General features: G+C 41.0%; 1 protein-coding gene across 1 annotated transcript in view; it reads left to right on the top strand.

Moving 5' to 3' along the window:
- The window catches only part of FBXO36 (F-box protein 36), an 88189-nt gene that overhangs the window by 36001 nt on the left and 37028 nt on the right, over nt 1-15160 (top strand). Inside the window, exon 2 of the mRNA XM_004427660.3 lies at nt 10732-10840. Coding sequence (XP_004427717.1) covers nt 10732-10840 — 109 coding nt within the window. The remainder of the gene's footprint in view (nt 1-10731; nt 10841-15160) is intronic.

Raw genomic sequence — 15160 nt, 5'->3', positions numbered from 1 at the left:
GTGGTCCTCAAATTCCTAAATCAATCTTTTTAATCTGATTTAAGAAACTCTATTTTCCAATTATTTGTAATTATTTATGATGTATAATTTATTACAAATATTTTCATTTATTACAATTATTTGTGTTTACCACTAATATTCAATTAAAGTTAGAGATTAAAAACCTATTTTTTCTTAAAACTTTCAAATATAACTTACAAACCTAGTAAATTCAATTGTAAATCAAGTAATTTTGCATTAAAATCAAAAGCACTCATTTTCATTGTTCTTTGATTAATGTTTAATTAGCTTACATGTTTAACAATTTATAATCCCTTAAACATTTGAGACTGTTTACAAACTTAATCAAATTATCTTAAATATTATAAATTAAAGCCACAAAACTTATAAATCTAACAAATTAAATTCTTTTAAATGTTAATACCATTTACAAACTGGATTAAATCTTCTTAGCATTTCAATCTATATCATGAATTTAATATATTTGATTTTCTCCAGCATTTCTAAAATCTAAAGAGACGTAATTACAAACCTAACAAAATCAAACCAAGTGTTTAAAAAGTTGTAATGAAACAAACTTAAAAATGTAGAAGATCAAATTCTTTTAAACTTTTAAACATCTTTTTTTTTTTTTTAAGATTTTATTTATTTATTTTTTCCCCCAAAGCCCCAGCAGATAGTTGTATGTCATAGCTGCACATCCTTCTAGTTGCTGTATGTGGGACGCGGCCTCAGCATGGCCGGAGAAGCGGTGCGTCGGTGCACGCCCGGGATCCGAACCCGGGCCGCCAGCAGCGGAGTGAGTGCACTTAACCGCTAAGCCACCAGGCCGGCCCTTTTAAACATCTTAAAATCATTATAAATTTAATAGATATTCCTAAATTTAATATTGAATACCAACTTAATCGTTTGCATTATCCTATATATTTAAATTAAAACAACAAATATAGAATGTCCGATTCTCAATAGGATTTTAAACATCTTAAGAATACACGAAGTGTAGGGGCTGGCCCGGTGGTGCAAACAGTTAAGTGTGTGTGTTCTGCTGTGGCGGCTGGGGGTTCGCCAGTTGGGATCCCGGGCGCGCACTGACGCACCACTTGGCAAGCCATGCTGTGGGGGCGTCCCATATAAAGTGAAGGAAGATGGGCACGGATGTTAGCTCAGGGCCAGTCTTCCTCAGCAAAAAAAGAGGAAGATTGGCGAATGTTAGCACAGGGCTGATCGTCCTCACACACACAAAAAAAGAATACACGAAGTCCAGCTCCTAGTTAAAGATTATATACCTTCCTTCCTTTGGCGACACCACTAAATGACAATTATAGGTTTTTTTCTAGAACATAAACCCACTAAGACAAACAGAATGGCAAGACGACAAAGGCAGCAGTTTTGCATGCTAGAAAGCAGATGACCTACTGGTAGCTGACTTAACGGCCCTGAGAAAGCTGAAATCTCAGCTAGTGGTGGGGAAGGCAAGAGGCGATCAGATTTGCACCCCAGAAACTCAGAGCAGGGTAGTCCAGGAATGAGTGAAAACAGGTTCTTTTGAAAGCGAGGATGTAGAAGGACCTGAAAACAGTAGGAATGGTTGAAATTCTGTGTCAGATGTGGTTAGAACTACCTTCTGCTGCATCCTCTCCTCTCCTCTGCACGACCAGCAGCAGCTTTGCCCCCGGGAAAAGACTGGAAGTTTGGTCTTTGGGTGGGTAATGGACTCAGGGCTCCAGGCCACTGGGGAGAGAGGGACTCATGGCTGAATACGGCAAGGGATTAAGTGAAAATCCACGTACTGAACTGGGAGACTCACTCTAACTTTCCAGTGGCTCACAGAATGCTGTAGGCAGCCAGGCTCATCCCCTCGAGGCAGAAAGCTGGAAGATTCTTCTTTAGGGTATCAGACCAGCCCAAGAGAAGAGATCTCAAGATATTAATAGTCAGGATCTTCCAGCCAAAGAGCCCTAGTGGATTACTCCATAATGAGGTCCTCCCATGGACAAGGCCTGCTCAAATGCCAGAGCTTCCAATCAGCTTCCTAGCACCCCACTCCTGAATCACACGGACAGCTAAGAATTATCGGAAAGCCAATACAAATCAACAACAACAACAACAAAATACAGGAAATATACGTTTAGAGAAAATAAAAACAATGCACAAAGACAAAACAATATACTCATTGGTAATATCCTCAGAAAGATAAGAAGAGATACTGTATTCATGAAACAAGAACAGCACACAATAAAAAAGTAACATTCAGAAAATTAAAAAGAGCTTTTAGAAAATAAAAATATGATAAGAAAAATGAAAAACTCAATAGAAGCGTTGGAAAATAAAATTGAGAAAATCTCCTAGAAAAAAAGAACCAAAGTAAGGGGAAAAAAGATAATAAAAGAATTAGATCAAGATGTCCAATACCTGGGAAAAAAGAATTCCAGAAAAAAATTGTATAAGAAAATGTCCTAAACATGAAATATCCCCAGATTAAAAGCTCTCCCCAAGTGCCCTGCATAATGAATGACAGAAGATTCATACCAGGTATCTCAAGCAAAGTCCAACGAGGAGACAGAAACCATACTGTTATTTTACCAGGGACAATTTATTATAAACAATTGTTAACTAATAGAAGATGGTTAACAACGTAAATGGGGTAGAAGAGGGCGAAAACCTGCACACAAATGTTTATAGAACCTTTATTTATTTATTATTTTCCCCCAAAGCCCCAGTAGATAGTTGTATGTCATAGCTGCACATCCTTCTAGTTGCTGTATGTGGGACACGGCCTCAGCATGGCCGGTGCTCGCCTGGGATCTGAACCTGGGCCGCCAGCAGCGGAGCGTGCACACTTAACCGCTAAGCAATGGGGCCGGCCCCAGAACCTTTATTTGTAATAGCCAGAAAATGAAAACAACTCAGAAGCCCAAGCATCACAGCAGCAGCTTGGAAGAAAACGCAGAAGCTATAGGAGAGCATATTTTTATTTTTTTTTTTTTTAAAGATTTTATTTATTCATTTTTTTCCCCCCAAAGCCCCGGTAGATAGTTGTATGTCATAGGTTCACATCCTTCTAGTTGCTGTACGTGGGACTCGGTCTCGCGTTGGACGGAGAAGTGGTGCCTCGGGGCGCGCCCGGGATCCGAACCCGGGCCGCCAGCATCAGAGCGTGCGCACTTAACCGCTAAGCCACGGAGCCGGCCCTTGGAGAGCATATTTTTAATCCAGGATGCAAATGGGAGGGAGTGGAGGTGAATCTGAGATGTTTACAGCGTTCCCAACGTAGAAATCAAAAGAAAGCTAGACCTACATAACTGCAAAGCCAGCTTAAGAGCCCAGGACCTTATTGCTGTTATCACCATGCTCTTGATGTCACAGAGGACGATATTCTGAGTAAAACAGTGAAGACTCTCACTCACGAGATGAGCCAGAAGACTCGGACTGTGAATATGGGGAAGTTTTAAGAATACCTATTTATTCTTTTTATTCCACTTATATTGTCCTTTTTTTAGGTGTATACAAGGGTAATATAAATTTATTATATTAAAATTAATATATTAATATATAATTAATATATAGTATATATAATATATTGTGTTTATATAATTTATAAAATTAATGATGTAATATAATTGCTAAAAATAATGTAATAAAATACATGTCTAGTGAAGAATAAAAGAGTCAATAACCATAAAATAAGTCATAAAAAACCATTGTGTTTCAATTTCCTTGACAGGGTTCTTTCTTTCTACATGGCACACAAAATAATGCTGTAGCATACAATGGATGACAAACTAGATTTGATGAAATATGGCATTATTTCATATAAACGCATCCAAAGGAAAAGAGGTTCTAGACACAATGACAGTTCTCTGGCTTCTTCTCTCTACAATCTATTGGTTCTGTCTCCTCCAGGTGACTTCTGTCACCTCAGACTTGTGCCCCTCATAGTCACAAAATGGCTGCAGCAACTCCAGCTTCACATCCAAGCACAACAGCCAGTACCCAAAAAGGGACTGTGTTTCTCCTTATAAGTGATAAAATCTCTCCCAGAAGCTCCTGCTGACTTCTCCTCGTGTTTCATCAGCTAAAATTTTATCACATGCCCATGGCCATACCAATCACTGGCAGGGGAAAAAAACTGTCAAAAATGGCTTAGAAATCATGTCCTGTCCCCTGGAGCTAGAGATGAGGCCTGTGCTCTGAGCACAAGCTATGCAGAGGAGAGAGGCTCCTGGACAAATCGGGGCTCATTTAGGGAGGGCAGGGGACAAATGAATGCTGGGTGGCAACCAACAACGGCTGCCGCCAATTGCTGATCTCATCCATTGTGTGTGAAGTTGATTACCTTGACTCTCCTAGGGCAACTTCATTTCTGAATTATTGAAAGAAGCATTTCAATGTAGTCAGTTCTTCCTTATTAAAAATTTCAGTTTATTCAACTCTTAGACTCATCTTTCCCATTATTGGTAGTGTTGCTTCTGTTCCTAATGTATGAAAATGACTGCCATTCCAGAGTAAAAGTTTTAATAGCTGAAAATCTAAGTTCTGCTGTGTTTAGACAAATTGAACCAAACATAGATACTTAGAGGAACATATATTTGATGTTGTAAATTTTGCACCTAAAATATATTATGATTGTTTATACTTTAAATATGCAGTGAAATAAAATAAATTATCTTCATCATCGTTTAAAAAAATAACATCTTTCCACCTTTTGGAATGCCAGTGCTTTGTGATACTGAAAGTTAAAATTACATGCATTTTACCCTGGCAGTCCTTGCTTCCCCATTTCTCAGTAGGCTGTTCAGATAACAAAATCCTTCTTCACCTAATAAAAGATTTGATTTCATAAACTCTCCGTGATGCAGTATCTCAACCCCACGCTGTGAAATCCCCTAATTATATATGATTTCCAAAACAGGGAGAAATTTGATCTGCTAAAATAAAAGTAGTCTGTGGGAGAAAGCAGAAACAGTTGTGGCTAAATTGCAAACATGTTTCCTAGACAGATGCTTAGAAAGATTCAGAATTCCCCATTTAGTAGGTGGTATCTGGCAAGTCCCTCTAATCCTTGATGAGTAATTTCATTTATTAACTGGATAGAGACGACTCTTCTTAATTATTCTGTTGAGGAAATACTTATAGCAAAGAGTATGCAATTCAGAATGATTATTGATGATTAGAAAAATCAAATAGCAGGTCAGAGTGAAAAGCTGAAATAAATATCTTTGAAGAATATGATGAAAAAAGCAGACCTTGATGAAGTGTGGTTGAATATTGTTAGATAATTGCTGAGAAAAAAGATATGGTTCTGATCTATTGGTATTTGGGGCCGAGTTTGTTGTTATGAATATGAAGGCCTGCCCAGTAAGTGAACAAGAGGGAAATGGAGAAGGAAAGAGGCAAGGGCCTACCTCTGTGGCCCATGCTCCATGTGTCTGGCATCATGCTGGGCACTGTGGATTTCTCTCATGTCCTCCCTGAAAAATTCAGTGACATGGGCATCATCGTTATTTCCATTTTTAAGATGAGGAAACTGAGGTCAAAAGAGATTAAGAAATTTGCCCAAGGTAAATGACAGAGACCTGGGTTTAAACCAAGACCCATCTAACACTAGAGTCTCTGCTTTTTGTCCCAGGAGCAGGATTTTTCACCAGTGGGTAGTGGTGAGAGTAGCAGAGTCTTCAGACCACGGGGTGGGGTGGGGGTGTACGTTGTCCAAATATTCTTTTTTTCTTTTTTTTGGTGAGGAAGATTGTCGCTGAGCTAACATCTGTGCCAATCTTCCTCCACTTTATATGTGGGACATCACCACAGCATGGCTTGATGAGCGATGGGTAGGTCTGTGCCTGGGATCCGAACCTGTGAACCCTGGGCTGCCAAAGCAGAGCGTGTGAACTTAACCAATATGCCTCCGGGCCGCCCCCTGTCCAAATATTCTTAAATGCTGAGCTGCCCAACTGGGCCCACCTTTTTCCAGTTGCCCCCTTAAGGGCTGCCTAGTGAGTTGCTATCCCTGTGGGGAAAAGGACCTAAGCTTTAGGGGCCTTCACTGTGTAAATGACACATACCTCGTCATCTCACCTTAATAATTTGTGCAGAAGAGATGCCGGGAGGATTAATGAGAAATCTGAGACCTCTCTTTTAAAAGAAAGCTCAATTTTCAAGTTTAGGGGCCTGCCCCGTGGCATAGTGGTTAAGTGTGTGTGCTCTGCTGCTGGTGGCCTGGTTCAGATCCTGGGCGTGCATTGATGCACTGCTTGTCAGGCCATGCTGTGGCGGCGTCCCATATAAAGTGGAGGAAGATAGGCACAGATGTTAGCCCAGGGCCAGTCTTCCTCAGCAAAAAGAGGAGGATTGGCATGGATGTTAGCTCAGGGCTGATCTTCCTCACAAAAAAAAAAAATTTTTTTTCAAGTTTATTACAAAGATTTACTGGAAATATATAAGAACTCTAAAAATATTGCAAATAAATAAAAATTTTGAAGAATTCTACCAGTGGTCACATAATTTCTGTTAAGATACCAAATAGTGGTGTGTATCCTATAACGCGGCTGACTGCCCATCCTTCCTGGCGCGGGTATGAGGCGACGACAGAGAGCTAGACTTGCAAGGTCAGCCACTGCCTGGGCGAGAGGAGCTGGGACAAGTTATCTAACTTGTCCACGGCTGGTTTCTTCATCCATAAAAAGACAGCCATGCACTGCTCACAGGTGGTTGGAAGATTCATGACACCTGGGGAAAGCACAGTGAAACCCACGTTCCAGCCACATCCAAATAGTCTTGCAAAAACCACGGGAAGCCCGTCTGTAGCTTTTCTTGCAGGCGTATTCATTAACAAAACATTCACAGTTAATCAGAGCAAGATGTTTAAAACAGTATTTATAGATTTTGAGGTTTTCAGAATAGTGAAAGATAAGAATACTTTATATGTATATATGACTTAAAATAATATAGTGCTAATATAGTGCTAATAATATAGTGCTAATAAACAATAGTGCTAATATCATGATAGTTGGCACCCAATTCACAAATATTTGGAGGATACATCTTGGCTCAGCCTCCTTCAGGCTGTATCTGTCGTGTGAAACAGGATGAAGCTCCTTCCCCCTACATATATAAACATTTTCTTTCAATATTCGGATCCGTGGTGTATACACTTTTGAGTCTTTTAAAAAATGATCATTAACATTGTTCTACAATGTTAATTATTATTTCACAAATTATTTTATTGGCTGCAGAGTATTCCATCATCTAAATGTGCCATTATTATTTAACCAGTCCCAACTATTGGACCCTTAGTCTGGTTCTGATTTTGCGTTATTATAATTAACCGATGACAAACATTCTTATATAAAACACGTTGTACACATCTCTGATAAATTCTTACAAGTAGAATATCTAGGTCAAAGGGCATGATATTTGCCCCTAAGGTCTATAAGGTTTTTGATAGGTATTGCCAAACCAATTTACACTCCTCTCGATGATTATTAAGGACTCCCATTTTTTCTTGTCCTCACCAATATTGGATTTTGTCACTTAAAAAAATATCTTTACCAATCCGAGAGACAATAAGTGGTAGAAAATGTCTAATATATTTTTCTGTTTTAGTAAGTACAGTATGTGGGACATAATCGAGTCTTGACAAGGCTAAGTTGTGATTCAGAATATTAGATTTCTGTGTGCTGCTCTGTAGAGGTGGCCTGATGAGTTGTAATATAAAGGTTGTATATAAAGAAATCTTCATGCCTCTGAACAAACCCTGTGTTGATGAGTTAGGAGTGAGGAGGCTTGGATTCTGGTTTTAGCCAGCCACGTTTCCTCAGGCAAGTGTTATATTCTCAGTAATTTACTTTAAATACCTCAGAGGAGCCAGTAGGATGCTTATCTGTGTATGCAAGTTAACTTGAGTCTGTGTCCTGAGGATACTTTATAGCAAGCACTTCAAATATTGATTGCCTTCTAGATCAGTACCAGAGGCTTAGTTAATTAGTATAAGGAATGTCAGAAATAATTTTTTATAGATGAAATGAGTGATATGCAAGATATGAGGCTGACAAGTAAGACTGAACAAGGGTCTCTGCCTTTTTTTGAACAATGAAAGAAGTAAGCTCGGTAACATAACATTTGTGGAGTAGCTCCCTGTATAGAACTCCATTTGTTCCGAATCCCCCACTTAACCCAGGATTTAGTTGCTTGATCTGGCTAGAAGGGTAGCTGATGATGTCATTGTAATACAGGTGCACTTGACCCAAAGAGAAACTTTCCTGAGAAGGTTCTTGCAGAGTGCCCACGTGGACGTCCGGGGGTAGATGCATTGAGCTTCCAGAAATGTGTTTGGGACTCTTGTGGTGTCTGTTTGGTGATAAATGTCTTTCTTGTGGCAGAATTCAATCTGAGACTGGCTTTCATTGTAATGTAACACCTAGTAGTAAGGTTGTAGGGAAGGTGACCTATTGCTTCTAACTTGACCTCCTTGAAATGTTTTGCTCATCTGTATAAGTTGCAGGAGATGGACTAAATTATTTCTGACTTCCCAATTAGTTCTCCAAGTCCTAGATTGTGTGGTATAAAGAACATAGCATTAGATTCAGACTTCCTGACATCTTCATCCAATAGAAAGGAAATATTATTTATAGTGTTTCATATTAATTTTAGTGATATCTAATAGAAAAGAAATGAAAAGGAAAATTCAAGAGCAGAGAGATTAAATAAATCAGCTAGGCCTGTCTCATTCCAAAACTCATGCTGTTTCTATTGTAATGCTTGATACTTGATACTCTTCTGGTATGGCCTGAATTGTGTCCCCTTCAAATTCTTATGTTGAAGTCCTAACCCACAACGTGACTATATTTGGGGATAGGGCCTTTCAAGAGGTAATCAAGCATAAATGAGGTCGTAAGGGTGAGGCCCAAATCCAATGACCAGTGTCCTTATACGAAGAGGAAGAGACACCAGGGATGTACAAGCACGGAGAAAAGACCATGTGGAGATACTGCAAGAAAGCAGTCATCTGCAAGCCAAGGAGAGAGGCCTCAGCAGAAACCAAACCTCCCAACATCTTGATCTTGGACGTCCAGCCTCCAGAACTGTGAGGAAATACATTTCTGTTGTTTAAGCCCCCAGTCTGTGGCATTTTGTTATGGCAGCCCTCACAGACGGATACTGTCCATGAAGATGGTGCAGAAAGATGCTTAAGAGGACAGTTTTGCTGAGCCTCATGCTCAGGAAAATCCAAAGTGGCAGGCCAAGGGATTTTCTGAAAGGAATCAGCTGCCACAATTTTGTGAGATTATGAAGTTTTGTAATTTAGGCATATATATTTTTTCCTCAGCTCCTAAAGTGATTAGCAACAAAATCTAAATGAAAAGTACCCTTTAATTCATTCAACAAGTATTTATTGAGGACCTGCTTTCTGTTAGGCAGAGCGTTAGGTAAGATAGTATGAGGAGTCTCTACTCTGCTGCCAGTTCAGTTATCTTTCAGACTTCAGGGAAGGGGAGTGGCTGGGGAGAAGGGAGAGAGAAGGCCTCAGGACATAATAGCGCAGTGGGAGGCAACTCTAGAAGGAGAGGAGAGCTGGCTGAGGCCAGGGCCTGCAGGCAAAGGGAAAGGAGTGAGGAGGAAGGAGGAGGTTGTGCAGCTCAAAGCCTGGGAGGGTCCCAGACCAGCGCCAAGGACTGTCTAGGGACAGGGGCAGAGCACTGGGAGAGACCAGGACAGTGGCTCAAGAAAGTGCACCTAGGACCTGTGAGGACCCCGGGGAGCACTACATGGGTAGGAATGGGGAGGAGGAAACTGTAAATAAGGGGAGGCACCAATAGCAAGTTTGACCTGCTTAACAATTTTGCCGTGGGCAGAGCCTGCCTGAACACAATTTTCACCTTACCTGGTAATGCTAGTGAGAGAAGAACCTAGAACTGGGAAGCCAACCCGTTTCTCTGCACCATCTGTCTCCTTAATCATCTTCCCCTGTAGCTCTAGTGCAGAAATAGTTTGGTGTGTTTCTCAAGTTGGTGGGAATTTTGTCCTTTCAATGAACTACCCAGTTTCATTCCAGGTTGAAAAACGTGAGATAAGTTGGATAAGCTTCAAGGGGCTTCTCGTCAGGCCCCGTCAGGCCCGGTAGTTGATGCTGCCATGAAATCAACATAGCACTTAAGTGCAGTCTGTAACCATGGAAATGAGGTTTGCTTCAGTAAACCAGAGTGCTCATAGAAGTCAAATGGACTATCAGCAGATCCATTACCAAGAAGCGTCCTGTGTAATGACACTTTCATGCATCAAACAAAGCATAGTGGTGCTCTCCCTGCCCTGTCCACGTAACTGTCGCTTTCCATGAGAACAGCATCTCCTCATCTTGTCTGCCCTGTAGACAGGAAGGGAGAGGGGAATGGAGCAATTACTCTGGAATCCGCTCCCCAAGTTTAGAGAGTCTCTATTCTCAGAGATCTTCAAGAAACAGATATTTGGCTCTGGGTGATATTAGCATCAATTGACTTGATAGATTTTTAAGATTCATTCCAGCATTTTGATTTTGTGACCTTAATCGCTAAGGAAAATGTTCACTGATACACAGACCTCACTTCTAATTTGACGTGGCGCCAGCCTAGGAAGCTATAGCTGATATTGGACACACAGCCTTATGCGCCTACCATGGTGACTTTTCAAAACCCCAACCCTAAACGTAGCTGTTGGTATTGAAACAAGTTTTAATTCCTCTCACCTACTCAATCACAGGTCATCTTCAGGTGGTGGAAGATCTCTTTGAGGAGTGAGTATCGATCAACAAAACCTGGAGAAGTAAAAGAAAGTCATGAAGACTTCCTAGAGAATTCACATCTTCAAGGTAAGGGAGGGAACAGATTATGTACTTATTGCTGTTATGTTCTCTTTAATTAGTGATAGATTTTGTCAGAGAAGTATCAAATATATCATCATTTGAAATATTGATATGTAATTATGTAATTAGATATAACAGATATAATAGAACATTGAGTTCTTAGAAAGCAGAAAATTGTTAACATGTCCTGGAATTTCTTTTGGGAAAAATCTTGAAGTGTTTAAGATTCCAGGTTAACATGTAGATTCCATTAGTAATCTTAAATCATATAAATATAATGTTTTGCTATAGTATTTAATTAAAATGGATTTCCTTTAGTTAAAAATAAATTAAAAGGTTATTTGAAAACGTAATCAAGTTATCAAATTCTTGAACTCATGCATTTTGGCATTCATTTAAAATTGCTACCATTTGTTTTACTATCAAGGTTTTCTTGAGAAGTCATCTTAATCAAGTAGCACTTAGGTGTATTAATAGAAATCGCCCACCAATTTCTTCTTTGCTTTTTTCCTTCTCAATATGAAAATTTCAAACATAAAAAGTAGACAGAATGGGGCCTGCCCTGTGGCTTAGCGGTTAAGTGCGTGTGCTCTGCTGCTGGCAGCCTGGGTTCCATCCCGTGCGTGCACCGACATACCACTTCTCCAGCCATGCTGAGGCCGCGTCCCACATACAGCAACTAGAAGGATGTGCAGCTATGACATACAACTATCTACTGGGGCTTTGGGGGAAAAAATAAATAAATAAAATTATATATTAAAAAAAAAAAAGTAGAATGGTTTTTTAAAAAACTCCCATGTACCCCTAACCCAGCTTCAACAATACTCAAAATGTGGCCAAAACCTATACACAAGCCCACTGCTCCCACTGGATTATTTTGAAGCAAGTCTCAGTTGTTACATCATTTCATCCTAATCTTCTTCAGTATGTGTCTCTAAAAGAACTCTCTTTAACTAAACTCTTTAATAATTATTCGTTAATAATAGCATTTTAAAACTAGAAGGCACTTGAGAGATTCTTATTTTATTAGCAGTTAACAATGTTATTAATATTAATATCAAGTACTTTCATATGCATGTTCTCATTTTATTGTTAAAATATCTGAAGTAAATAGTATTGTCTTCATTTCACAAATGAGATACGGAATGAGTGTGACTTTCTAGGGTCCCACAGCCAACTATCAATATTGCCAGGACTAAGCGTTGAGAGTCAAAAAATCAAATATATTAACCTTATTTTTAAAAGGAACACTTTGGGTGGATCTTAGATAATCAACACTCTTTAAAACCTTCTATTATTTAACAGTGTAGCGTGTAATAGTTGTTTTTTTTTTTAGAGAGAGAGAAGGTTTTGTTTCCTTAAATAGCTAAAAGTCTGGATCGATTGCTTTCAGTCTCTGATACTGTACACATCTATACATCTTATTTAATTAACTCCTTTAGAGCAAGTATTTATAAAATTCATTATCGGTTTAAAAAGAACCATATTGGGGAAAGACTGTCTACTTTTCATTGAATAAAATCAGCCCAGACCACACCTATTTATTTAATTGTGGAGTAGACATGTTTCTGCACAGATAGTTAGAAAGGAAAGTGCTATAAACACATTTCATTTTCAAGTTAGGACCCATTTTATTTTATTTTATTTATTTTTTTAATAATTATTTATTTGTTTATTTTTTAAGATTTTATTTATTTTTTTTCCCCCCAAAGCCCCAGTAGATAGTTGTATGTCATAGCTGCACATCCTTCTTGTTGCTGTATGTGGGACGCGGCCTCAGCATGGCCAGAGAAGTGGTGCATCAGTGCGCGCCCAGGATCCGAACCCGGGCTGCCAGCAACGGAGCGCGCGCATTCAACCACCAAGCCATGGGGCTGGCCCCAAGGACCCATTTTATTTTCTAAGCCCTTTAGTACCTACCTCAAAGCTATTTGTAGTGAGTGCCAAATAGTCAGTGACAGACCATGTGATTTTCTGATTGACCTCCCCAAAAACCTGGCCAGAGAGATTGGAGGTGATTCTCTTCCAACCCCTCGCCTGTCTCTCACTCACCTCAGGCACCTCCAACATCCCTGCCCCTGATAAGATCCTGGGGGTGGGGGTGGAGCAACCTTAGCTTCAGGATGACCACCTGTGGGTTTCCTGATCCTGGAAGAACAGGCAATAAAGTGGGAATTTATGAGTTCAACAGAAGTCTGGCTCCCTGCCAGCTCCTGCCTGGACAGAGGAGAGTAGAGGGTTTCAGTCAATGAGTACGCCAACCAGGGTTTTTAAATTGCAGTTTGAGAGCTGCAGTCTCGGGACTGCCTGGTGGCCTCTCCCCAGGTGAGATACCAAATTAAATCACCTGGCAAGTTCAAAGGCTCCTGTGTCTCCCTTTTTAGACCCCCTACAGCATCCGAGTCCCAGCAGAGGGGAAAACTCCAAACCACACTGTTGTTTGTCCGCCTCCTCCCGCTTGGTTCTTAGGGAATCCCCCAAAAAGGCCTTTTTGTAGCGGAAGAGGGGTGCACCGTGGCACAGAGCAGGGCTCTGGGGTCAGTGGCCAGGCTTTAAATCTCTGCTGCCTCCACCCAGCTAGGTGACCACAGGTCGACCCTCACCTTCTCTGTGAGCCCATTTCCACTTCGTACCTGGGGATAAAATGGTTACTCGATGTGTTGGCTGTGAGCATTCACTGACCTGACACATGAACGGTATTTAGAACCACGTGTGGTACATAATCAGCTCTTAATCATTGTTTGCTGCTGATGTTAAATATATGATGTTCAACTGGGTTTATTTTTTCCCATCCCCTCTTTATCATCTTCCCAAGATCCTCCCAAAGTTTTTCTCATTCAAAAGTCCTCTCCTACTATATTCTACACACTGGTGACATGTCTCTAGAAATCTGGGTCATCCTTGATGGCAGTCCTGGCAGAGGACCAGAACCGTGTTACTCTTGTTCCCTTGGCCTCTCAGCAACTCTTAGCTGGGGGTGACATTTTCTTCCCCCGGCTTCCAGGAGCTCCTCGCTGTTGGTTCTCCTCCTACCTCACTGGCCACTTCTTGGTCTCCTTGCCAGCTCCCCCTCATCTCTCCAAATGTTGGTGCCCAGGGTTCAGCTCTTGCGCCTCTTTTCTTGTCAGTCTATACTTATTCCCTGGGGGATTGGATCCAGACTCTGGCCTTAAATGCCACCCATAAATGGACATGCCCCAAATTGATATCTGTAGCCTGCACCTCTCCCTGAAATGCCACTCTCAGATATATATTTTTTCCCATCCCCAAAGCCCCAGTACATAGTTGTATATTCTAGTTGTAAGTCCTGCAAGTTCTTCTATGTGAGCTGCCGCCACAGCATGGCAACTGACAGACAGGAAGTGTGGTTCCGTGACTGGAAACGAACCCGGGCTGCCGCAGCGGTCAGAGCACCGAACTTTATCCAGTAGGCCATCAGGGCTGGCTCATCCATTCTCAGATATTTATCTAGCTGCCCCCTTGACATCTCCACTTGAGTGTCTAGTAGGCTCTCAAACTTAACATGCCCCAAAATAGCTCCTGATCTTCCCCCTTACAAAAAAAGGCCAAAAATTCTGAGGTTATCCTTGGTTCCTTTCTTTCTCTCACATGCTATGTGTAATCCATCAACAAAACCAGAATCTGAACTGTGGTAGGCAGCCTCCAGGATGGCTCCCAAAGATGCCCACCTCCAATATTCATACTCTTGTATTATCCCCTCCCTCATTGTACCTAGGTCAACCTGTGTGGCCAAGAGAATTCAGCAGAGGTGACGATATGTCACTTTTGAGATTAGGTTATGAATGACACTGCAACTTCTGTCTTTCGTCTGTTTTCCCCCTTTCCCTCTCTCTCATCACTTGCTCTGGGGGAAACCAGCTGCTATGTCTTGAGGAAGCACTGTGGAGAGGCCCATGCGGCGAGGAAGGGAGGCCTCCAGCCAACAGCCGTGTGCGTGAGCTTTCTCGGAAGTGGGTCCCATGGCCTCAGTCAAGGCCTCAGATGATGCAGACCCAGATGATATCTTGACTGTAACATCATGAGAGATGGACCCTGAGCCAGAACCACCCGGCTCAGTCACTCCCAGATTCCTGAACCTCAGAAACTGTGAGATAATAAATGTTTGTTGTTTTAAGCCAGTAAATTTTGGGATAATTTGTTATGCAACAATAGATAACTAATACAGGAACGCTTGTCACCAACTCCAATTCTAGTCCAACGAACGAAAACCTCTCTCCCAGTTATTGACCTAGCCTCGTAACTGGTCTCACTCTTCCCACCCTTGCCCCACAATAGTTTGTTCTCAGCATGGCAGCCAGGATCAGC

The sequence above is a fragment of the Ceratotherium simum genome, chromosome 37, assembly GCF_057802395.1.
Source record: "Ceratotherium simum simum isolate JZ-2026a chromosome 37, ASM5780239v1, whole genome shotgun sequence".
In the NCBI taxonomy this organism is placed as follows: Eukaryota; Metazoa; Chordata; class Mammalia; order Perissodactyla; family Rhinocerotidae; genus Ceratotherium; species Ceratotherium simum.
The sequence above is the reverse complement of the archived record's forward strand: the minus strand, read 5'-3'. Positions and strand labels throughout refer to the sequence as shown.